Source organism: Somniosus microcephalus, chromosome 27, assembly GCF_052327205.1.
Source record: "Somniosus microcephalus isolate GS21.2 chromosome 27, FLI_Smic_1.0, whole genome shotgun sequence".
NCBI lineage: Eukaryota > Metazoa > Chordata > Chondrichthyes > Squaliformes > Somniosidae > Somniosus > Somniosus microcephalus.
This window is the reverse complement of record NC_141013.1, coordinates 5,063,964-5,087,520: the sequence shown is the minus strand read 5'-3', so window position 1 is coordinate 5,087,520 and position 23,557 is coordinate 5,063,964. Positions and strand designations below refer to the sequence as shown.

Here is a 23,557-nt window from a genome sequence, read left to right as displayed (position 1 = left end):
CGAAAAGAGACCCAGCCTGTTCATCCTTTCCTGATGTGTATACCCTTGCATTTCTGGTATCATCCTTGTAACTCTTCTCTGCACCCTCTCCAGTGCCTCGATATCCTTTTTATATTATGGCGACCAGAATTGTACGCAGTACTCCAAGTGTGGTCTGACCAAGGTCTGCACTGAAGTGTCTGCCTAGATGTACATGCTAAGTCCTTGATATACCTATCAATTCAGTTCATGAAAAGCGACGAGTTAAGTTAGTAACTATAGGTTTTTATTGGCTAAATAACAGAGCCCACCCTCGTGGGTGATCGGATCCAACAAGAAGAAATACCAGCCAGTCGACCACCTTTATACCTGGGCAAGCAGGCGGAGCCATGGGCGGAGTCAGCTGTGGTCAGCCCAGGTATAACAGCGTGACAAGAGGTGACCTTGTGTAGTGATACAACAGTGTAAACAGTGATAACCATAGTGTAACGATATAAACAGTGATAACCATAGTGTAACGATAGTGAACGATAAAAGTGGTTTACCACATTCACCCCTTGTTTAAATTTGAGTCCGGCGGGGTGAAGTGTACTACCAGTTCGGGTATGTCAGTCTGTCCGGAGGCCTCGTAAGCCTTTCTGATCGGCGCAGCAGCGGCGGCGGTGTTGCAGTATCCGATGTTAATGCTGGTGTCTGCGTGGTCGGCGAAGGCTCGTGGGGTTCCGGCATGCCGTCTACCTGGGCTGGATTTGGGGGGGTGGTGGGGGGTAACGGTGGTGTCTCAGGGGTGCCCGAGGGTGCGAGGTCTCGTAAGGAGACTGTGTCCTCCCGCCCGTCTGGGTATGCCACATAGGCGTACTGGGGGTTGGCGTGCAGGAGGTCCACCCTCTCGACCAGGGGGTCCATTTTATGGGCCCTCACGTGCTTTCGCAGCAAGATGGGCCCCGGAGAAGTCAGCCATGTTGGTAGCGAGGTTCCCGTAGTCGACTTCCTGGGGAAAACAAACATTCGTTCATGGGGGGTGGCGTTAATGGCAGTGCAAAGCAGTGACCGGATGGAATGCAGCGCTGCCGGGAGGACTTCCTGCCAGCGAGAGGTTGGGAGGCCCTTAGACTTTAAGGCTAAGAGAACGGCCTTCCAGACAGTCGCGTTCTCTCTTTCCACCTGGCCGTTCCCTCGGGGGTTGTAGCTGGTGGTCCTGCTTGCAGCAATACCTCTTGCTAGTAGGAACTGGCGAAGTTCCTCGCTCATGAAGGATGAGCCCCGGTCGCTATGTATATAGTTCGGGAACCCGAACAAGGCGAAGAGGTCATTCAGGCATTTGATGACCGTGGTACTGGTCATGTCTGGGCAGGGGAAGGCAAAGGGGAAACGGGAGTACTCATCAATAATGTTGAGGAAGTACACATTACGGTCAGAGGACGGGAGGGGCCCCTTAAAATCGATGCTCAAGCGCTCGAAGGGGCGGGTGGCCTTGATCAGGCTTGCTCTGTCCGGCCTAAAGAAATGCGGTTTGCATTCGGCACAGGTTTGGCAGTTCCTGGTGTAGAAGTGCCTTACTTCTTAGCTCTGGGTAATGACTCAATACACACTTGGATTCGTCAGACGGACAGGCCTTTTATTTTACTTCTCTTGCAAGGGGAATCAGCACCTCCACTCAAGGGGTGAGGCTACTATTCCCATGATACAGTGTAAACGTTCTATATTTATACAGTGTAACAAACAAGTTTGATTGAAATCCCTTTGTTCCTCTATCAGGATACATTTTAGATTAATCATCAGGTAGACAGAAGGATCCTGGACACATAAGTCAACCGTTAATCTATAACAGGGCATGAATCGTGTAACCGGAGGTCCTCTTTAATCATATATAAGGGAGGCAAGCTTTGCTTTCGGTCACAAGTTATCAGGTCATTGGTACATCAAAGAAACTCATTATTCCACTTCTACATTCTCATTAGGTGGGCAGGCATCTGTTCTTGGCTGTAGTTCGAGTACGTGCAATAGCTCTAGTTACACATCGACACTTGCCCAGTGTCAAGTCTGAAAACTTTTACCCAGCAAGCACTTGAAATTAACCCCTTATATCATGTAGATTTCCTCATTCCCCCCTTTTGTCCTTTCTAAGGACAATCTATCTCGCTAAGTTTAAGAAACTCTACATCAAAGGTCTCACCCTTAATATCCTCATATTCAGACATTATTGGTACTGGAGGAGTTGACGCTAATAAGGAAAGGACTTTTGTACACAATAAAGCTTCCAAAATTTGCTTTCCCAATGCTCCTCCCCATCCTGAAATCCAATCCCACATTGACCATGGTTCAGGTTGACGTAGTTTCTCTACGGCCTTCTTTATGTGGTTTACCAGATTGGTGATCCAATTTTGTGGTAACCAGGGGTATGCTCTATGCCCACAGATGAAATAGGTGTTATTATAGGCTTCAAATTTGTTCCATATCTGGTGCATCATTCCTATTCCGTATTCTCCTTTCCAGATTTTTTTGCTAGTCAAATTTTGTACTGTGGACAGATTCCACCATCCCCAATAAGGCCATTCGATTGCACCTGGTGGTTTAGTAGTAGTTTTAGTCAAAGTGTAGTTACATTTGCACTTACTCCATCTATCTTCTTCTACTATCTTATCCTGCCTAATCCTAAGACTCAGGGGTTGATACGGGGGTACCTGCATAGTGTGATCCTGAAGCTGAACCTTCATAGTCTCGTTATAGCATATAATATAAAAGAAATCACTGTTTAAAAGTACACATTCTTCTATGCATGGTTTGCCCTTCAGGGGATCTGGGTAAATCAATATGGCAGTTTCAATTATCGTTGACAAAGAGAACAGTCTTGTTAAAGTCCAAATCCAGTTCATCTTGGCAGTGTATTATCTTCGACTGATGCCTTCTTACAATGGGACGCGTGTATCCATGTTGGTCGCTCCTTTACTTTTACAGCGGTGTTTGTGGTCAGGAGTACTTGGAAGGGTCCCTCAAATCTGGGTTGAAGGCTATTCTTTCGCTTGAAGATTTTTATATAGACGTTATCTCCTGGCTCGAAAGTATGGCACTTTCCTTCAGCGGGATCGACCTGGGCTTCCTTCACCTGTTGATGGAAACTAGAAATGCATTTGGTTAGTGCAATGCAATAACTCAACATATCTTCCTCCATTTTATGAATGTCCATTTGTTTAGCTGTTAAAGGTGCCGAAAAAGGCAATCTTTGTGGTCTTCCCATGACGATCTCGTGAGGCGACAATCCTGTAATTCTGTTGGTAGCAGACCGCATTGTCATTAAAGCTATGGGTAACAAATCAACCCATTTAAGTCCAGTTTCTTTACACAGTTTTGCAAGCTTGTTTTTCAGCATCCCATTATATCTTTCCACTAGTCCAGCCGACTGTGGATGATAACTACAATGAAGGTGCTGGTTAATCTGTAAAGCTTTGCATAGTTCCTTAATCACTGTTCCCGTAAAATGGGACCCATTGTCACTTGACAGTTTTGCTGGTATCCCAAAGCGAGGTACAATGTCCTTCAATAAACATTTAGCAACAGTAGTAGCGTCATTCTTTCTACAAGGAAACGCTTCAATCCATCTTGAAAACATATCAATAATAACTAATATATATTTAAAGCTCATACATACAGGTAATTCAATAAAATCCATTTGTAAGTGTACAAAAGGGCCCATGGGGTTTGGGTGGGATGCGGGCTGTACCTTCTTTATTTTCCCTGCATTTATGGTCTGGCAGATAGTACAATTTTCATATATTTGTTTTGCCAACTTTGAGATTCCTGGTGCATACCAGGTCTTGAGGATATAGTCCGCCATCCCCCCTTTGCCCGCATGGGTGAATTTATGAACACATCGGGCAATTGGTGATAGTAATGATTTGGGTGCCACCATGCGGCCGTCATGATGAACCCATAAGCCGTCAGTGTTTTTAAAACAATGATTAACAACCCATTCCTTTACTTCATCAGAACTGGCCCTATCTTGATGGGTCAGCACATCATCTAAGGACGGGGGCTGCGGTATCTCTGGCTTTTCACTAACAGGGAAGGCTGAAACTTGTCGTTCAGTACTTGATATAGCTACTGACTTAGCAGCGCTATCTGCAGCAGCGTTTCCAAGCGCAACCTTGTCCAAATGCCCCGTGTGCGCTTGGCACTTAATAATTGCAATCTGTTTACGTCTCTGAATAGCTAGTAAAAGATTTTGCACTTCTTGTGCATTTTTAATCTGGGTTCCCGAGGAAGTCAGGTAACCGCGAATTTTCCAAATTTGTCATGCTCATGTCTTCATTGTCTACAATAACCAGTCATTCCTAGAAAATGCTTCATTTCTCTTTTAGTTTTTGGCAACGATGTGTTGCAAACAACCTTTATTCTATCCGGCGTTAACTCCCTGTTTTAACAATGATTCCATCACTGGCTCAATTCCTTTTTCTGCTTTCTCTGACAATGGATACTGTGCAGCTGGATTAATTGTAACTTTATAGGGCTGTGCAGTCTAATAGTTAGGAGGTATTTTAAATCTTGTCCTGTTTTGTCATTGCAGGCTGTGCAGTGCAATTTTGAATGCCATTTCCCTAGTTTCAGGGATTCCTGGTATTGTTTAATGGAGCTTGTAACGAATCCCCACGCTCCTAACAGACTGACAAGTTTGGGACTCAAACTTGGGTCGGCAATTTCCCATGCGTAAAGAACAGGGTATTTTATTTCTGTTACTGGGTACGCATATGCCTTATCTACTTGGATTTCTACCGTTACTCCTGATGGGGAGCAAATGATTGTAGCATTCATTTTGCACAGCAAGTCTCTTCCACATAAATTCATAGAGACATCTCCTGATAACAGAAAGGAGTGTTCTTCCTCAAATTCTTCTACTTTTACTGTGAGGGGAGTCGATTGATTCAAGCGTTGTAGTATTCCAGCCAATCCAGCTATCGGGGTCTTTTTCCCATTAATAGGCAATCCTTCAGAATATCCTTTCCCTAACACTGAAAAGGTTGCTCCTGTATCTACTAAAATGACATAGGTCTCCCAGCTATTTGCATTTTAACTTCAGGTTCGCTGCATGAATTTAAAGAAACAACCGGCATTTGGTGGTCTGTGGCGCCTGGGGCTGCTGGTGTCAGTCAGTAATTCTAATCTCTATTTCTCCTAAATCCCTGTCCGTTTGTAGGGTAACCTCCTGACTGGTCCGAAAAAGGGTTATGGACAGTGAAATTAGGACCTTTATTCTCTAACGGAGGTCCATTATTGGAGGTTTGGTTCTGACAATTTTTCGCAGGGCATTAGTTTGCCCAATGTCCGGGTTGTCCGCAATTGTAACAATTACCAGATCGTCCATACCCTCTTATTCTACCACGTCTTCCTCTATATTCCCCTCTATTCATCCTTCTATAGTTACCTTGTTATCCTACCATAATAGAGGAGAAAGGTGTTTCTTCGGGGTAATTTTTTTTTTTCTGACTCAACAAACATAGAGGCAGTCTTTTTATCTGGCTGTTCTCTATTTCTCTCTTGTCCGTTAAACATTCCTTGAGGCAAGTAATTCTTTCTATGTTAAATGAACCATCTGCGGGAAAGGGTCTAGTCTTATTTACAGTCCATTTGGACCAATTTGGTAGGTGATCAATGGATGATTGACCAGTTCTTTAACATAAAGGCTGCTGGCGTGCCTTTCTCGGGTGGCTTACTGGCGCTAGCACTCATTTTAGCAGCTTAAATGGTTCACATAAAACAATCTAAACTCCCGTGACAATCCATGATCTGCGTTGTACGCCCCTACAGATCAGATTAATAAACTATACATACGTATAAAACTCGAGGGTTCTCAACCCTCGTGGAAGGTATTTCTAACTGGGGAAAATACTGAATCCACAATAGCTTAGTGGATCATGTAAAAGACATCACTATTTTCTCAACCATACATTCCGCCGCGGGACTCACTTCCCCGGCTTGGGTCTTTTCCAACCCCTTCTGCAGTTTTTTTTTCAGCTTAAATTTTTTAGTTAAAACATACAACAATTCCGTAACACTCTATGATCTGCGTGGGACGCCTCTACAGATCAGACATGACTAAACATTAATACATATAACAATAAACAATAAACAATACACTTGTTAAACAACAACCAAAGTGTTACTAAATCCCCAACCTATGCAGCCTTACTGGACAAAGCTGCAAAGTTGATTGATAATAACAAGTAGTTAAATACTCACTCTCATAAACATTAAACATTGACACTGTGTTTCAGACATCCGCCCACTCTTCTCTCTTTTTTTTACCCTATTCCCTTTAGCCAAATCTTTAGCAAAAAGGGCCTTCAATTTGTCCCAGCTAACTTCAAGCTCTTCTCTCCTTCTACCCTACTCCCTTTAGCCAAATCTTTAGCAAAAAGGGCCTTCAATTTGTCCCAGCTAACTTCAAGCTGGAACCTTGCTAGTTCAATTTCCAGTAAATCGCTAGCTCCTTAGTTAATCAAATTCCTGACTTAACCTTCTCTCTCAGCAAGCTGGAACCTTGCTAGTTCAATTTCCAATAAATCGCTAGCTCCTTAGTTAATCAAATTCCTGACTTAACCTTCTCTCTCTGGTACCTTTATTTCAGCGCTTCCTACAGTCCTTTTCTGCACGATCCTGTTCGCGGGGCGTCAGCGCCTCATGGCTGGTCCTCTGTTCCGTTTCTGAAAGGGAAGCAGTCACAACGGCAGTTTAACCCCCGAACCTTGTGAGTCAATTACCCGATGGCAGTACTGTCCAATGGAATAAACAGACTGTGCGCAGCTATGCTTCTGGCAGGGAAAGTCCCAAAAATGTGGCAAAACACCACCTTCGGCCGATGGGATTTTCCCAACCGAGCAACGTACTCGGCGTCTGTTAACTCACCAATTGGTACAGCAAGCCATCTCGGTGGAACCTCCAAATTGTAGAAGTGCCTTACTTCTTAGCTCTGGGTAATGACTCAATACACACTTGGATTCGTCAGACGGACAGGCCTTTTATTTTACTTCTCTTGCAAGGGGAATCAGCACCTCCACTCAAGGGGTGAGGCTACTATTCCCATGATACAGTGTAAACGTTCTATATTTATACAGTGTAACAAACAAGTTTGATTGAAATCCCTTTGTTCCTCTATCAGGATACATTTTAGATTAATCATCAGGTAGACAGAAGGATCCTGGACACATAAGTCAACCGTTAATCTATAACAGGGCATGAATCGTGTAACCGGAGGTCCTCTTTAATCATATATAAGGGAGGCAAGCTTTGCTTTCGGTCACAAGTTATCAGGTCATTGGTACATCAAAGAAACTCATTATTCCACTTCTACATTCTCATTAGGTGGGCAGGCATCTGTTCTTGGCTGTAGTTCGAGTACGTGCAATAGCTCTAGTTACACATCGACACTTGCCCAGTGTCAAGTCTGAAAACTTTTACCCAGCAAGCACTTGAAATTAACCCCTTATATCATGTAGATTTCCTCATTGGTCATGGTCCTGAGCTCCTCGATGGAGTAGGGCAGGTTGCGGGCCTTAATGAAGTGGTAAAGTCTGGTGACCCCGGGGTGGCAGAGGTCGTTGTGGAGGGTCTGCAGTCTATCAATTTGCGCGTTGGCGCATGTACTTCATGATAGAGCATCTGGGGGTTCGTTCAGTTTACCAGGCCGATACAAGATATCATAATCGTAGGTGGAGAGCTCGATTCTCCACCTCAAGATCTTGTCGTTCTTGATTTTGCCCCTCAGCTTGTTATTAAACATAAAAGTGACCGAACGCTGGTCGGTGAGGAGGGTAAATCATTTGCCTGCCAGGCAATGCCTCCAGCGTCGTACTGCCTCCACGATCGCCTGGGCCTCCTTCTCGACCGAAGAGTGTCGGATCTCAGGGCCCTGGAGGGTCCTTGAGAAGAAGGCCACAGGTCTCCCCGCCTGGTTAAGGGTTGCAGCTAGGGCGAAGTCGGATGCATCGCTCTCGACTTGGAAAGGGATAGACTCATCCACCGCGTGCATTGTGGCCTTAGCAATGTCTCCCTTTATGAGGGAGAAGGCTGCGCATGCTTCTGCCATCAGGGGGAAGGAGGTGGACTTCATGAGGGGTCTGGCTTTGTCCGCATAATTGGGCACCCATTGGGCATAGTAGGCGAAGAGCCCCAGGGTTCTCTTCAGCGCCTTTGGACAGTGGGGGAGGGGAAGCTCCATGAGGGGGCGCATTCTTTCGGGGTCGGGGCCAATGACTCCGTTCTCTACTACGCAGCCGAGGATGGCAAGACGCGAGGTGTTAAACACACATTTCTCCTTATTGTAGGTGAGGTTCAGCCGTTCGGCCGTACGGAGGAATCTCTCCAGATTAACATCATGGTCCTGCCGGTCGCGGCCGCAGATGGTGACGTTATCTAGATAAGGGAACGTGGCATGCAGCCCGTTCTGGTCAACCATCCGGTCCATCTCCCTTTGGAAGACCGAAACCCCGTTGGTGACGCCGAAGGGAACCCTAAGGAAGTGGTAGAGGCGGCCATTCGCCTCGAAGGCGGTATACTGGCAGTCCTCAGGGCGGATAGGGAGTTGGTGATAGGCCGACTTAAGGTCAATGGTAGAGAATACCCGGTACTGTGCAATCTGATTGACCATATCAGATATGCGGGGAAGAGGGTATGCGTCCAGCTGGGTGTACCGGTTTATGGTTTGGCTGTAGTCGATGACCAGGCGGTTTTTATTGCTCGAAGGGCCGAATGGCCTACTCCTGTTCCTATCTCTATGTTTCTATGTTAACGACTACGACCTGGGCACGCCAGGGGCTGGTGCTCCCCTCGATGATGCCCTCCTTCAGGAGACGCTGCACCTCAGAGCTAATAAAAGCTCTGTCCCCGGCGCTGTACCGCCTGCTCTTGGTAGTGACGGGTTTACAGTCGCGGGTGAGGTTAGCGAACAGGGAGGGGGGCGGGACCTTGAGGGTGGATAGGCCGCAGGTGGTACGCGGTGGGCGGTTTGAAAGCTGCTGGTTGTAGACTGTGAGTGGGGGGAGGGGTCCACCGTATGCCAAAGTGACACTTTGGAGGTGGCATTGGAAATCCAGCCCTAGTAGGACGGCAGCGCAGAGCTGGGGCAGGACGAGAAGTTTAAAATTTTTATACTCCGTGCCCCTAACCGACAGGGTCACAACACAGTAGCCGCTGATGTCTGTAGAATGGGACCTCGACGCCATCGAGATCCGGTTGCGTGTTGGCCGGACATTGAGGGAGTAGTGGCTCACCGTGTCTGGATGGATGAAACTCTCCGTGCTTCCGCTGTCGAACAGGCAGGTCGTGGCGTGGCCGTTTACTTTGATGTCCATCATGGACTTGGACAGGTGATGCGGGCGAGCTTGGTCAAGTGTGACGGAGGCTAGTGTATGGCTGAGCGAGCTGCTATAGTCTGCGGGTGAGGCGGTGGTCGGGTCTGGAGACAAGGTGGCGGTCGAGTGTGGTGAACAAAATGGCGGCGCCCACGACGTTGAATAAGATGGCGGAGAAGATGGCTGCCCCCACAACTCACATGAGGCACTGCCGGCGTCAGTGGCCTTGATCAAAGATGGCCACCCCCCACGACTCACATGAGGGGATACTGGCATCTGTGGCCTTGATGAAAGATGGCCGCCCCCACAACTCGCATGAGGCACTGCTGGCGTCTGTGGCTTTCTCCCTGCAGGCCTTCGCGAAGTGGCCTTTCTTGTGGCAGTCAGAGCAGGTCGCGTTTCTTGCAGGGCAGCGCGCCCTCGGGTGTTTCGCCTGGCCACAGAAGAAGCAGCCGGCGGCCCGATCGCGGGGCTCCGATGTCGCAGCCGGTACCAGGGGTGGCGGTCCCGATCGGTTCCGGGACACCGACGCTGTGGTAGGTCCCAGAGGCGGCGGTGCGAGGGGTATTGCGGCCGGGGTTGGGCCCGAGTCCCAGGGTCGCGCAGCACAGTACCTGGAGTACGCCTCGAGGTCCCGATGGGCCACTTCCAAGGAGCGAGCGAGGGTAGCAGCTGTTTTCAGGTCGAGGTCCTTTGATTCCAGCAGTCTTTGCCGTGAGTAGTCTGACCGAAGGCCTTTCACGAAGGCATCTCGGATGTTTCCATCTGTATGTTCTGCAGCTGTTACGGCTTTAAAGTCACAGTCCCTGCCGAGTATTTGTAGCGCCCGTAAGAAATCATCAACCGGCTCTCCTGGCTGTTGCGAGCGGGATCTTAGGAGATGCCTGGCGTACATTGAGTTTACAGGGCTCCGATACTGTTCTTTTAGCAGGTTGAGGGCGTCCTTGTATGTGGCAATGTCCCGGATGAGCGCAAATACTTTAGGGCTCACCTGAGCGGTCAGAACTCTTAGTTTGGATGCCGGAGGCACGCCGGATTCTCCCAGGTAGGCTTCGAAGCAGCTCAGCCAGTGTTCGAAGTCGAGGGCTGAATTCGCAGCCTGTGGGTTTAGATCCAGGTACGGCGGCCGGAGGGCTCGTAGCCAGGCCAGCTGCTGGGGCTGTTGTAGATGGCCGTTTGGCTGAGGCTGTACGTCTGACTGGTCGTTTGGCTGCTCCGTTGTAGACATTTCAAAATTTAGCCAATAAAATTGATATACCTATCAATTCAGTTCATGAAAAGCGACGAGTTAAGTTAGTAACTATAGGTTTTTATTGGCTAAATAACAGAGCCCACCCTCGTGGGTGATCGGATCCAACAAGGAGGAATACCAGCCAGTCGACCATCTTTATACCTGGGCAAGCAGGCGGAGCCATGGGCGGAGTCAGCTGTGGTCAGCCCAGGTATAACAGCGTGACAAGAGGTGACCTTGTGTAGTGATACAACAGTGTAAACAGTGATAACCATAGTGTAACGTTATAAACAGTGATAACCATAGTGTAACGATAGTGAACGATAAAAGTGGTTTACCACAGTCCTGGAGTGCAGCTTGAACCCACAGCCTTCTGACTCTGAGGTGAGAAGGATACTGAGCTACAGCTGCCACCCAGAAGCTATTTAATTTGTGTTGTTATGTTTACATTGCATTAAATGGATGAATTTGCTATCGGTAGTAAACTACCATGCAGGGAGAGTGCAGAAAAATGTCAAATTTTACTGGTGGCCATGCTTGTTAGTTATTCAAACTTGTGGACCGCCACATCCAAGCCCGATCTGATTCCGATGTGTAACACACAACCAGGATAAGATAGGAAATTATAGGACAGTTAATCTTGCTTCAGAGAGATTTAAGGGCCACTTTTATGAATCTATAGTATCAGCAGACACCCTGCCTGCCAGCAGCATGTATTCATAATATCAACCCTTTACACCGCATCTAATCGGCTACACCTTAAACTGGGATAATGCTTGGTGCTGAAACTGGTACAGAACATGTTCTATTCCCCAGAACTAACGTCTCTCCTCTTGATAGGATCACAAGATAATTGAAGTGCGCTGCCTGACAGGGTGGTGGAAGCAGATTCAATAGTAACTTTCAAAAGGGAGTTGGATAAATACTTGAAGGGCAAAATATTGTAGTGGCTATGGGGAAAGAGCAGGGGAGTGGGACTAATTGAATAGTTCTTTCAAAGAGCCAGCACAGGCAGGATGGACCGAATTGCCTCTTTTTGTGCTGTATAAGTCTATGATAATTAAGGATAAGGAAGACCATTCAGCCCATCTTAATTCATCCAGCCAGCACAATCCCTAAAGTTCCCCATTGCACCATTGTATTTTTTTCTTAAATGATTCCAGGGTTGTCACCTCTACTACTCCATCTGGAAATTTATTCCACATATTAGTAACATAGGAACCAATGTCCCCCGTAAGCTGCACTGCCTCCTGCGCGGCCTCCCTCCCCCAATGCGCAGCCCATTCAAATTTTTGCACATGCGCGGTACCTACAATGTAAAAGCCAGTGAGCGGCCTGCGCGGGTTCGTGCAGATGACTGCGCGACCACGCTTAACGGGAACATTGATAGGAGCAGGAGGAGGTCATTCAGCCGCTCGAGCCTGTTCCGCCATTCAATAAAATCATGGCTGATCTGTATCTTCACTCAATCCACCTGCCTTGGTGCCATATGTTTACATACCCATGTCTAGCAAAATCCATCGATCTCAGATTTTTAATTATTAATTGAGTCGGCATCTACTGCTTTTTGTGGGAGAGAGTTCAACACTTCTACCACCCTTTGCGTGAAGAAGTGTTTTCTCGCTTCGCTCCTGAATGGCCCTCCTCTGATTTTAAGTTTATGCTCCCTTGTCCTAGACTCTCTATCTACCTTATCAATTCCTTTCAAAATCCTAAAAACCTCAATCAAATCACCCCTTATTGATCACTCTTTGTATGAAGAAGAATTTCTTGATATCAGTTCTAAAATTACCTTTTACTGGTTTGAACCTACTCTCGCAGTTTTAATTTAAGGTAATATTCTGATTTACTAAGCATAAATTAACAAAAAAAATTACTATTAAATTGATGATCTGCAGCCAATCGTTAGAAAACAACAGCCAGTGCGTGAGAATTAAAAATAAAAAACTACAAATGCCAGAAATAAAACAGAAACGAAAAGTGCTGGAAATACAAAGCATCTGTGAAAAGACAAGCTAACATTTCAGGTACAAATGGTCACAACTCTGCACGAGATTTGGCAGAAGTTTTTAAAAAATCACTCTCGTGACTGTTCAAGAAAATGCTAAACTTTAATGAAGGAAGGGGTAAAGGTGCAAGTCAAGGAATTATTTTTGTCATTATTTATACGTTAACAAATGTATGTAAATACAAAATAAAACAGGTAAGAAAAGACAACGCCCAACGTGGGGCTCGAACCCACGACCCTGGGATTAAGAGTCCCATGCTCTACCGACTGAGCTAGCCGGGCTACTGGTATAAATAATTCTTAAGTCTGTCTGTCCAGTTGGATTGCACATGTTTTTTGGGTTTGTTTCTCGTGAACTTTTTTCTTTCACTTGCTGCCGGGAAGTAAAAAGACAGCCAAGTTCAGCTGGTTAATTTCGCGTTAAGTTGAAGAGTTTCAAGGCGCTTCCGGGTGCGGCACGGCGAGCGGCTCACGTGACTCGGGATGTAACAGTTCGGTGTAACAATCCCGGGGATCGGCAGGCTGCGCGCGCAGGCGCTGGGACTGCAGCATCAATGACATTCTTCCAGTCCAGCACTCGTGGTCCTGAGTCTAGCAATCGCCCCAGTGCCAGAAGGGGGCAAACACCTATACTCGTTCCCTGCTGACTCCAGCCTCGGCCCAAATTCACTTCCTTTTTGCATCTGCTTGTGTTGGCCCATTCCTGCTACAGCTGATAATCTACATATAGATATGATAATCTGTATATATAGATAAGATATGAGCCATATTTATAAAAATAGATAGAAAGAAAGACTTGCATTTATATTGCGCCTTTCACGACCTCCGGACGTCTCAAAACGCTTTACAGCCAATGAAGTATTTTTGAAGTGTAGTCACTGTTGTAATGTGGGAAACACGGCAGCCAATTTGCGCACAGCAAGCTCCCACAAGCAGCAATGTGATAATGACCAGATAATCTGTTTTTGTTATGTTGGTTGAGGGATAAGTATTGGCCAGGACACCGGGGGATAACTCCCCTGCTCTATATATACACATATGTATATATGGCGCAGTGGGTAGCATTCTCGCCTCTGAGTCAGAAGGTTGTGGATTCACAGCCCCACTCCAGAGACTTAAGCACAAAAATCCAGGCTGACACTCCAGTACAGTACTGAGGTGTCGTCTTTCGGATGAGACATTAAACCGAGGCCCCGTCTGCTCTCTAAGGTGGCCATAAAAGATCCCACGGTGCTATTTTGAAGAAGAGCAGGGGAGTTCTCCCCGGTGTCCTGGGGCCAATATTTCTCCCTCAACCAACATCCCCAAAAAAAACAGATTATCTGCTCATTATCACATTGCTGTATGTGGGAGCTTGCTGTGCGCAATTTGGCTGTTGCGTTTCCCACATTACAACAGTGACTACACTTCCAAAAGTACTTCATTGGCTGTAAAGCGCTTTAAGATGTCCAGTGGTCATAAAAGGCGCTATACAAATGCAAGTCTTTATTTCTGTTTCTGGGAGCTTGCTGTGCACAATTTGGCTGCCACGTTTCCTACATTACAACAGTGACGACACTTCAAAAGTAATCATTGGCTGTAAAGCACTTGGCTGGAAAGTCCTGTGGTCATGAAAAGCACTATATAGCAAGTCTTTCTTTTATGGTACCAGGGATGAGGGACTTCAATTATGTAGAGAGACTAGAGAAGCTGGGGTTGTTCTCCTTAGAGCAGAGACAGTTCAAGGAGAGTTAGTAGAGGTGTTCAAAATCAGGAATGGTTTTGATAGAGTAACTAAGGAGAAACTGTTTCCAGTGGTAGAAGGGTCACTCACCAGGGGACATAGATTTAAGTTAATTGGCAAAAGAACCATTAGGCGACATTAGGAAACATTTTTTTACACAGTGAGTTGTTGTGATCTGGAATGTGCTGCCTGAAAGGGTGGTGGAAGCAGATTCAATAGTAACTTTCAAAGGAGAATTGGATAGATACTGCAAGGGGAAAAAATTACAGAGCTATGGAGAAAGAGCAGGGCAGTGGGATTAATTGGATAGCTCTACCAAAGCGCGGCACAGACACGATGGGTCGAACGGCCTCCTTCTGAGCCGCATCATTCTGTGATTCTAAACTTGTCATGCTGTAATTACACTCTGGCACCAGAGGTGATGCTGTAATGCCTCAATTTAGCTTTTCCTCCTCCTCCTCCTCCTCCTGTACCCCCAGGCTTCAACTGACCACCTTACTGCTTCCCAAATTGCAGTAAGTTTTGCTATTTAACTACAAATAATCATATCAAATAAAAGAATTATAAGGTCAGAAGTGGGGATGTTCGCTGATGATTGCACACTGTTCAGCACCATTCGAGTCTCGTCAGATACTGACGCAGTCCGTGTCCATATGCAGCAAGACCTGGACAACATTCAGACTTGGCAAGTAACATTCGCACCACACAAGTGCCAGGCAATGACCATCTCCAACAAGCGAGACTCTAACCATCTCCCCTTGACATTCAATGGCATTACCATCGCTGAATCCCCCACTTATCAACATCCTGGGGGTTACCATTGATCAGAAACTGAACTGGACCAGCCATATAAATACTGTGGCTACAAGAGCAGGCCAGAGGCTGGGAATTCTGCGGCGAGTGTCTCACCTCCTGACTCCCCAAAGCCTTTCCACCATCTACAAGGCACAAGTCAGGAGTGTGATGGAATACTCTCCACTTGCCTGGATGAGTGCAGCTCCAACAACACTCAAGAAGCTCGAAACCATTCAGGATAAAGCAGCCCGCTTGATTGGCACCCATCCACCACGTTCAACATTCCCTCCCTCCACCACCGGTGCACTGTGGCTGCAGTGTGTACCATCTACAAGATGCACTGCAGCAACTCGCCAAAGCTCCCTCAACAGCACCTTCCAAACCCGCGACCTCTACCACTTAGAAGGACAAGGGCAGCAGACGCATGGGAACATCACCACCTACAAGTTCCCCTCCAAGCCACACACCATCCTGACTTGGACCTGTATCACCGTTCCTTCACTGTCGCTGGGCCAAAATCCTGGAACTCCCTTCCTAACAGCATTGTGGGTGTACCTACACCATATGGACTGCAGCGGTTCAAGAAGGCAGCTCACCACCATCTTCTCAAGGGCAATTAGGGATGGGCACTAAATGCAGGCCTAGCCAGCGACGCCCACATCCCAGCAATGAATTAAAAAAACATAAAGAGCTGGGGCTCTTTTCTCGTGAAAAGAGAAGGCTGAGGGTGACCTAGTAAAGGCCTTTAAAATTATGAAGGGGTTTGGTAGGGTAGACGCAGAGAAGATGTTTCCACTTGTGAAGGAAACCAGAACTAGGGGTCTTAAATATAAGATAGTCACTAATAAATCCAATAGGGAATTCAGGAGAAGCTTCTTTACCCAGAGAGTGGTGAGAATGTGGAACTCGCTACCACAGGGAGTGGTTGAGGCGAATAGCAGAGATACATTTAAGGGGAAGCTAGATAAACACATGAGGGAGAAAGGAATAGAAGGATATGATGATGGGGTGAGATGAAGAGGGGTGGGAGGAGGCTCGTGTGGAACATAAACACCGGCACGGACCAGTTGGGCTGAAGGGCCTGTTTCTGTGCTGTAAATTCTATGTAATAAGGATGGAATGTATGACTTTAAAGTAGGGACTAAATTACGTTGGCATGCTCTGGTCCAATTATCCACTATCTTGTAAATTAATTTCACCCAAAGACTGCTTTTGCTCTTGACTCCCTGTATGTAACACCATGAGAGATTGAATAGGATAAAAATAAATATACACATATACACATTATTATTATGAAGATTTGTTTATTAATAATCAATACTGGCATTCATACATTTAATACTTCAATCTCAGTGTCACGAAAATTGTTTTACATTCATAATACAAAACAATATATGTTTGTTCACACAATGCAAGGAACCATTTTTCTTCATTCACTTTAAACGCAATTGAAAGGGAATCCTTTGCTTGAGTCCTGTAGAGTTGTCAGTCCTGATTTCCACCATATCACAGGTTTATCCAGTGTGTAGCTGAGCCATAAAGAGCAGACAGGTCCCAAATTCAGTTGCTGCACTACGGCGGCATAGTGGTTAGCACTGTTGCCTCACAGCGCCAGGGACCCGGGTTCAAATCTGGCCTCGGGCGACTGTCTGTGTGGAGTTTGCACATTCTCCCTGTGTCTGCGTGGGTTTCCTCCGGGTGCTCCGGTTTCCTCCCACAGTCCAAAGATGTGCAGGTTAGGTTGATTTGGCTATGATAAATTGACCCTTAGTGTTAGGGGATTAAATACATGGGGTTACGGGGATAGGGTGGGATATGTGTCGGTGCAGGCTCGGTGGACCGAAATGGCCTCTATCTGCACTGTAGATTCTGTGATTCTGTGAATTGCCTCTAACATCCCAGGCGTATAAATGTCAAATAATACCAAGATGGGACCTGCCAACAAAGCCTCCATGGTGAGTAGCCTGTTCACACCTCCATCAAAGTGAATAGTTGTTGCTTAGCACCTCTTGCAAAGTAATTTTCAAACCACAGATTCACAGTGGTGAAAAATAATAACTTTAGGAGGAGAGCAGATTTCAGTTGTCGTTTGTGGTTTCTGATACATGAAAGACTCATAGAAACATAGAAACATAGAAGATAGGAGCAGGAGTAGGCCATTCGGCCCCTCGAGCCTGCTCCGCCATTTAATGAGATCATGGCTGAGCATCCAAACTCAGTACCCTGTCCCTGCTTTCTCCCCATATCCCTTTAGCCTTAAGAAATATATCTAACTCCTTCTTGAATATATTTAATGAATTGGCCTCAACTGCCTTTTTTGGTAGAGAATTCCACAGGTTTACCACTCTCTGGGTGAAGAAATTCCTCCTCATCTCAGTCCTAAATGGCTTACCCCTTATCTTTAGCCTGTGACCCCTGGTTCTGGACTCCCCCGCCATCAGGAACATCCTTCCTTCATCTAGTCTGTCTAGTCCTGTTAGAATTTTATAAGTTTCAATGCGATCCCCTCTCATTCTTCTAAACTCCAGCAAATATAAGCCTAATCGACCCAACCTCTCCTCATACGTCATTCCTGCCATCCCAGGTATCAGTCTGGTGAATCTTCGCTGCACTCCCTCCATGGCAAGAGCATCCTTCCTCAGATAAGGCGACCAAAACTGCACGCAATACTCAAGGTGCGGTCTCACCAAGGCCCTTTACGACTGCAGCAAGACTCACTCAGATAAGATAACTTGATAGGAATTTCACTGCCCAGCCGGTGAGTGGACCACACACGAGATAGACACTGACAGTCCCCTGCAATCGGCAAGTTGCTGGCGCATCCGTGAAACCTCAGCATCATTTGAACACATTCCACTCTTTAAAAAAAAAGTTAAATGTTTAAAGAAAGAAAGACTTGCATTTCTCCAGCGCCTTTCATGACTACCGGACGTCCCAAAGTGCTTTACAGCCAATGAAGTACTTTTGAAGTGGAGTCACTGTTGTAATGTAGGAAACGCAGCAGCCAATTTGCACACAGCAAGCTCCCACAAACAGCAATGTGAAAATGACCAGATAATCTGTTTTTTAGTGATGTTGGTTGAGGGATAAATATTGGCCCAGGACACCGGGGAGAACCCCCCTGCTCTTGGAAATAGTGTCGTGGAATTTTTTACGTCCACCTGGGGGCAGACGGGGCCTCGGTTTAATGTCATATCTTAAAGACGGCATCTCCTAAAGACGGCATCTCCGACAGTGCAGCGCTCCCTCACTAGGGACTAGAGTACTGCACTGGAGTGTCAGCCTAGATTTTGTACTCAAGTGTCTGGAGTGGGACTTGAACCTTGGGGTTGGTGCTACCAATTAAGCCCCGGGCTGACACATTCAAAGGTTTAAGTGGAGTTTAGTCCAGTTTTCATTCCGCACACTGTATAACGACGAGGATGAAATGTTTGCATTTATTTATGGAACATCTCAAAGCCCTTCACATGCTGTGGATATTGACGGTTGCTATGGGGGCATTTAGTGCACAGCAGGATCCCACAAACAGAAGTGATGTGCATGACCGGTTCATTTGTATTGATGGCTTGTTGGCCAGGACTCTCTGCCCGTCTTTCAAAAAAGCTGTGAGTAGTGTGGTAAGGTTTATTGTTAAGAGCTCCAAGAATTAACTAGTAGTTATAAATGTTGGGGGAGGGGCTCAGTTAATCTTAATTGAATTAAAATGCTTCAGAAATATTTTGGGGAGGTGATCATGAGCTCCCCCCTCCATATCGTTTACATCTGTATAATTTGGGCTAAAGATGTCAACATTGGGGAAATTACATAGAATTACATTTGTTTCTTTTCTTGTCCCATTACCATCCCCTTTTGCCTCACACCATCATCCTTTTCGTCATTTAATCTCTCCAGCCTATCAATCTATCACAGACCTTCCCTTTTGTTCTGTCCTCCCCTCCCCCTTTCCTTGCCTCTGTACTTGCTTAAAACCTGTTACATCTCTAAATTATTTCAGTTCGGATGAAAGGTCACTGATCTGAAGCGTTAATTCTGTTTCTCTCTCCACAGATGCTGCCTGACCTGCTGAGTATTTCCAGCATTTACTGTTGCTTTTACAGAAACGGGTCATTCAGCCCAACTGGTCCATGCCGGTGTTTATGCTCCACACTAACCTCCTCCCACCCTTCTTCATCTCACCCTCTCGGCATATCCTTCTATTCCTTTCTCCCTCATGTGTTTATCTCGCTTCCTCTTAAATACATCGATACTATTCACCTCAACCACTCCCTGTGGTAGCGAGTTCCACATTCTCACCACTCTCTGGGAAAAGAAGTTTCTCCTGAATTCCCGATTGGATTTATTAGTGACTCTCTTAGATTTATGGCCCCTAGTTCTAGTCTCCCCCACAAGTGAAAACATCCTTTCTACGTCTACCCTATCGAACCCTTTCATAATCTTAAAGACCTCCATCAGGTCACCCCTCTAGAGAAAAGAGCCCCAGCCTGTTCAATCTTTCCTGATGGTTATAACCTCTCAGTTCTGGTAAATCCTTGTAAATCTTTTTTGCACCTTCTCCAGTGCCTCTGCATCCTTTTTATAATTAAGAGACCAGAACTGTTCACACTACTCCAAGTGTGTGGAGTTAGATCTATGCACATTGTCAAAAAGAACGAGACCTCTTGCAAACTCATTTAAAAATAAAAAATTGCATTTCTATAGCACCTTTCACAACCACAGGCTGTCCCAAGGCGCTTTACAGCCAATGAAGTATTTTTTGGAGTGTAGTCACTGTTGTAATGTGGGAAACGCGGCAGCCAATTTGCGCACAGCAAGCTCCCACAAACAGAAATGTGATAATGACCAGATCATCTGTTTTTGTTCTGTTGTTTGAGGGATAAATATTGACCAGGACACGGGGAGAGCTCCCGCTGCTCTTCTTCGAAATAGTGGCCGTGGGTTCTGAGAGAGCAGACGGGGCCTCGGTTTAACGTCTCACCTGAAAGGCGGCGCCTCCGACAGTGCAGCACTCCCTCAGCACTGCACTGGGAGTGTCAGCCTGGATTTTATCTGCTCAAGTCTCCTGGAGTGGGGACTTAAACCCACAATCATCTGACTCAGAGGCGAGAGTGCTGCCCACTGAGCCAAGGCTGACGCTAAAGATATGGGGTGTTTTACTTTTACTCTTCCGAGTGAAATACGTTAACATAATGCACATTTTAAACATTGGAATGAGGAAGTCACTCCGGATGAAGGAGCTTTAAGGGTTGTCCTGGAGATGGAACGGGAACCATCAGTTGTTCCGCCGTCAGGGGGCTCCCGACTGCTGGATTCACAAACCACCCAGAATTGCAGTTCAGACTTAGAGAAAATCATTTACTTCGGACACAGAACTGCCAATATTATATATAATAATTTCTCTGCAAACATCATGTAAAGGTTTATAGAAAAAAATCTATTAAAGTATTGTGACTTTTTTTGGAAAGGGTCACTGAAACCTTGGTTTCTTTTGATTTTACTGACTCAATCTTCACAGCAAAGTGAAGTCGCCGGGAGTGTTAACTGTTCCTTCAATGGGTTCTCCTCTCCCCAGAAATTTCAGTTCATAGAATCATGGACGAGTACAGCACAGAAGGAGGCAATCGGTTGGTACATTTTATTCTCTTACCAAATATTTAAAGGCATTTGCCACAATAGCTCCCTTTGGCGTATTTTCGATGAAAGGTCAGTCATTAATTGATGATGTACATTTATTGTAACTCGCAGTTTAAAAACACACACAGAACAATTGTTGAATGCAAATCAACTGAAATGAACAAGGGTTTAGCGACATAAGCGACAATTCCTTAAATAGTCCATCATTTCAAATAAAATTGTGCAGCCGAATTGCAGTGGGAATGTCTCGGTCTATTCTTCTTCTAACGGTTGCTGCCATGGCACTTTAAAACATTGTTGCTGTGTCGATTGTTTATCGTAGGAAATACCAAAGGTGGACGAGGAATGGGGGAAACAATCGATGAAGTTCATACAGAGAAGCGCTCGCAGCCGCGGAGTCGCTTATATCCGAATTAAATTCACAGGCTGTAAATTGGCAATAAACAGCTGGCAGCGACTGCAGCAAAGTTCATGCGATTCAGTCTCTCCCTCTCCAGCCCGGGAATCGAGAAATACAGGACCCGGTTAGTCACCCCCGCCCCGGGGTTGATGAATTGGACGAACGCGCATTTGTCTAAAAAAAATACATTTTTATAAAAAGATCTAATCTCTAAATCATTCCAAGGAAACTACAAACGATTGGTGTTGAATTATGCAAAGAAGCAGGATCCGTGTTCAGACAGAGAGCGACATCAGTGTGAACCCATTCGGGGATTGTGCGCTGATCTGAAATTAATAATTGAAGTATTGGACTATGAGACATCACAGCATTGAACCCAACAGTATTCGAGAACACGGTTATTCTTTACTCGTTTTGGCCAATACTGCTTTATTAACACCCCCCCCCCCCCAAAACTAATGATCAAAAAGACTTGCATTTCTATAGCGCCTTTCACGACCTCAGAACGTCCCAAAGCGCTTTACAGCCAATGAAGTACTTTTGAAGTGTAGTCACTGTTGTAATGTGGGAAATGCGGCAGACAATTCGGCCACAGCAAGCTCCCACACACAGCAATGTGATAATGACCAGATTATCTGTTTTAGTGATGCTGATTGAGGAATAAATATTGGCCCCAGGACACGGGGAGAACTCTCTGGCTCTTCTTCGAAATAGTGCCATAGGAGAGGCCTCGGTTTAACGTCTCATCCAAAAGATGACACCTCCGACAGTGCAGCGCTCCCTCGGTACTGCACTGGGAGTGTCAGCCTGGATTATGTGCTCAAGTCTCTGGAGTGGGGCTTAGAACTGACAACTTTCTGACTCAGAGGCGAGGGTGCTGCCCACTGAGCCACAGATAACACTAAGCAGGATGAGAGGGCACATATAACACACAATAGTTTAGTTAGGTTTTTGCTGTGTAGTGCAATTGGAGGTTGTATTTTCACACCTACTGTTGTACACAGTGCAGTGCTCGCTCTCTATAATGTTCAGAGGGATTCCGACCGGGGTGTCCCCGGGCTCCTGTTTTAAAGTGCCAGAGAAGGGTCGAATTGCACACGTGGCTGGCGAAGAAAGCTTCCAGAAGATTTCCTTCATAGATTTCCTGAACTCTCTCCTCATTAAGCAGTACAGCACTGGATTCAGGCAACTGTTAGTGTGGGCCAAGCACACAGTGACTGGGAAAACATAAGCGTGCAAAGTGTAGTAGGTTTTGTCCCAAGGCACGGCATTAAGTTTGACCAGAACGCCCCAAAGCGTTATAAGGTGATTAGGGAGCCAGCAGAGAAAGAAAGATAGCATGACGATCGTGATGGACCTGGTGACTCTGGACTTGCGCTTGGGGTTGTTGGTGTTGCTGTGTTGCTGTCCAAGAAATCTGACAAGGAGTAGATAACAGGTTGAAAGGATGATCGTGGGCAAAACGAAAGCTAGCACGATCTTCTGGATGTGGTAGAGGGCAAGCCAATACTGACCATCGTCCGGGAATTTCAGCAGGCATAGCTTCTCGCCTGCAAATGTGCTGGCGGTGGAGAAGACGGCGGTGGGCAGCGTTGCGAGACTAGCCACCACCCAGAGAAGGAAACTGACCCACCTGGCCGAGCAGGACACTCGGCTTCTTCTGGTCTTCAGAGCCGACGCCACCGACCAGTAACGGGCGATGCCCATTGCGGTCAAGAAGAAGACACTGGCGTACATGTTCAACACGGTGGCGGACAGAATGATTTTGCACATGGCGTCCCCGAAGGGCCAGCTGAAATCCAGAGCTGTGTCCACCGCCCAGAAGGGCAAGGTGAGGACGAACTGGAAGTCGGTCACCGCTAAGTTGAGGATGAAGAAGTTGATGGTGGATCTCTTGCGCCCTTGCTTCAGCTTCATCAGGAAGAAGACCAGCAAATTGCCAACCAGGCCAGTCGCGCAGACTAGGGAGTAGGTGATGGAGATGATGATTCTCAAAGCCGGGGAACCATCACCGGGGATGTCAATGTCGTACAGATTGTAGTTGTGCGGTCCCACCATTGAGGTTGAGTTATAAGTCCTTGCAGTGGCATTCAACACGAAATCCTCCATCTCCTCGGGTAACTTGCTGCTCTCGGGTACATCCACTGGCACCGGACTTACTTCTGAGATCATAGCACCGGTGGAAAAGTTCACCAACTTAACCCACCCACCCCACCTATAGATATTGCTTTAAAGATTCGCTAGACATACGATAGCCCTTTTTGTTGTTGCGGCTGAAGGCGAGCCTTCAATGTGCAGCTTTGCACTCAAGGATGTGCCAGAGTCCAATCCCACCTGGACGCCGGCTCCCAGTTTAGTGCTTTGGAGACAAGCGAGGATCGTCGCTTTGAAGCAACCCAACCTGGGCGCCCCGCCTCTCCCGCTCTCCCATTGGCTGTACCTCGGT

At 46.5% G+C, this 23,557-nt stretch overlaps 1 protein-coding gene and 1 non-coding gene across 2 annotated transcripts; both read right to left on the bottom strand.

Annotated features, from left to right (window-relative positions):
• Window positions 1-12,771: 12,771 nt before the first annotated feature.
• Window positions 12,772-12,844, bottom strand: trnak-cuu (transfer RNA lysine (anticodon CUU)). Its single transcript has one exon. It is a non-coding gene; the product is annotated as a tRNA-Lys (tRNA).
• Window positions 12,845-22,050: 9,206 nt separating this feature from the next.
• Window positions 22,051-23,283, bottom strand: rxfp3.3a3 (relaxin family peptide receptor 3.3a3). Its single transcript, XM_085968959.1, has one exon. It carries the CDS (start codon window positions 23,281-23,283, stop codon window positions 22,051-22,053), a length of 1,233 nt encoding a protein of 410 aa, XP_085825085.1.
• Window positions 23,284-23,557: the final 274 nt, after the last annotated feature.

Coding starts and splice junctions, on each gene's coding strand:
- rxfp3.3a3 (XM_085968959.1), bottom strand. CDS start 23,283: ATGATCTCAGAAGTAAGTCCGGTGCCAGTGGATGTACCCGAGAGCAGC.